At 46.7% G+C, this 595-nt stretch overlaps 2 protein-coding genes across 2 annotated transcripts; both read right to left on the reverse strand.

Annotated features, from left to right (window-relative positions):
• Nucleotides 1-7: 7 nt before the first annotated feature.
• On the reverse strand, nt 8-238 carry Pmar_PMAR010571 (carbonyl reductase, putative; the record flags this gene model as incomplete). The annotated part of the gene is made up of 2 exons (XM_002787147.1): nt 8-93; nt 155-238. Coding segments are annotated over 2 exons (170 nt in total), but the record flags the coding sequence as incomplete, so codon positions are not given.
• Nucleotides 239-303: 65 nt separating this feature from the next.
• Pmar_PMAR010572 (hypothetical protein) lies at nt 304-530 on the reverse strand (the record flags this gene model as incomplete). Its single annotated transcript, XM_002787148.1, has 2 exons — nt 304-356; nt 401-530. The coding sequence occupies 2 exons, from the start codon at nt 528-530 to the stop codon at nt 304-306; spliced, it is 183 nt and encodes a 60-aa protein (XP_002787194.1).
• Between the last annotated feature and the right edge of the window lie 65 nt (nt 531-595).

The following is a 595-nucleotide window of genomic DNA, read 5'->3' on the forward strand; positions in this document are numbered from 1 at the left end:
CGTTAACGATACGCCCGTGTTCCTGAGGAGGGGGTAGAAAGCCTTGGTCACACGCTTGGCACCGTAGTAGTTGATTGCCATGGTCAACTTTGCCTGATCATGCAATCAAACACCCATTCATGATGATACCGTGAATTCACGGTAAACTCTTTACCTCTTCGTATCCGACAATGTCACCGCTATATGAGATGCCCGCGTTGTTAACTAGACCGTCAATAGCAGGCGCCAAACGTGATATCTGTAGCACACAATATGGCGCAATCGAACTAGTTGCAGATCCACCTCTCGCTTAGCTTCTTCTACTCATGCATCGTTAGTCACGTCGAGCTTAACAGCGCCGAACGGCTTCAGATTATCTAAGCATTTCCAATTAACAGGGGTGGATATGGCGGCTTCTGACTAGCAACTTCATCAAGTCTGCCTTGATCTCTGTCAGTCATGATGACCTTGGCACCATCAGCGATAAGCTTCTTAGATATCTCGTATCCGATGCCCTTGTTGGCACCAGTTACGACTATTACTGGACTCATTTCTAAGTGGAAAAACTCTACGATAAAGACTCATGCAAGAATGCCCAAAACTTTTGGGCGATTCC

Source organism: Perkinsus marinus (genome assembly GCF_000006405.1).
Source record: "Perkinsus marinus ATCC 50983 genomic scaffold scf_1104296930248, whole genome shotgun sequence".
Taxonomy (NCBI): Eukaryota; Perkinsozoa; order Perkinsida; family Perkinsidae; genus Perkinsus; species Perkinsus marinus.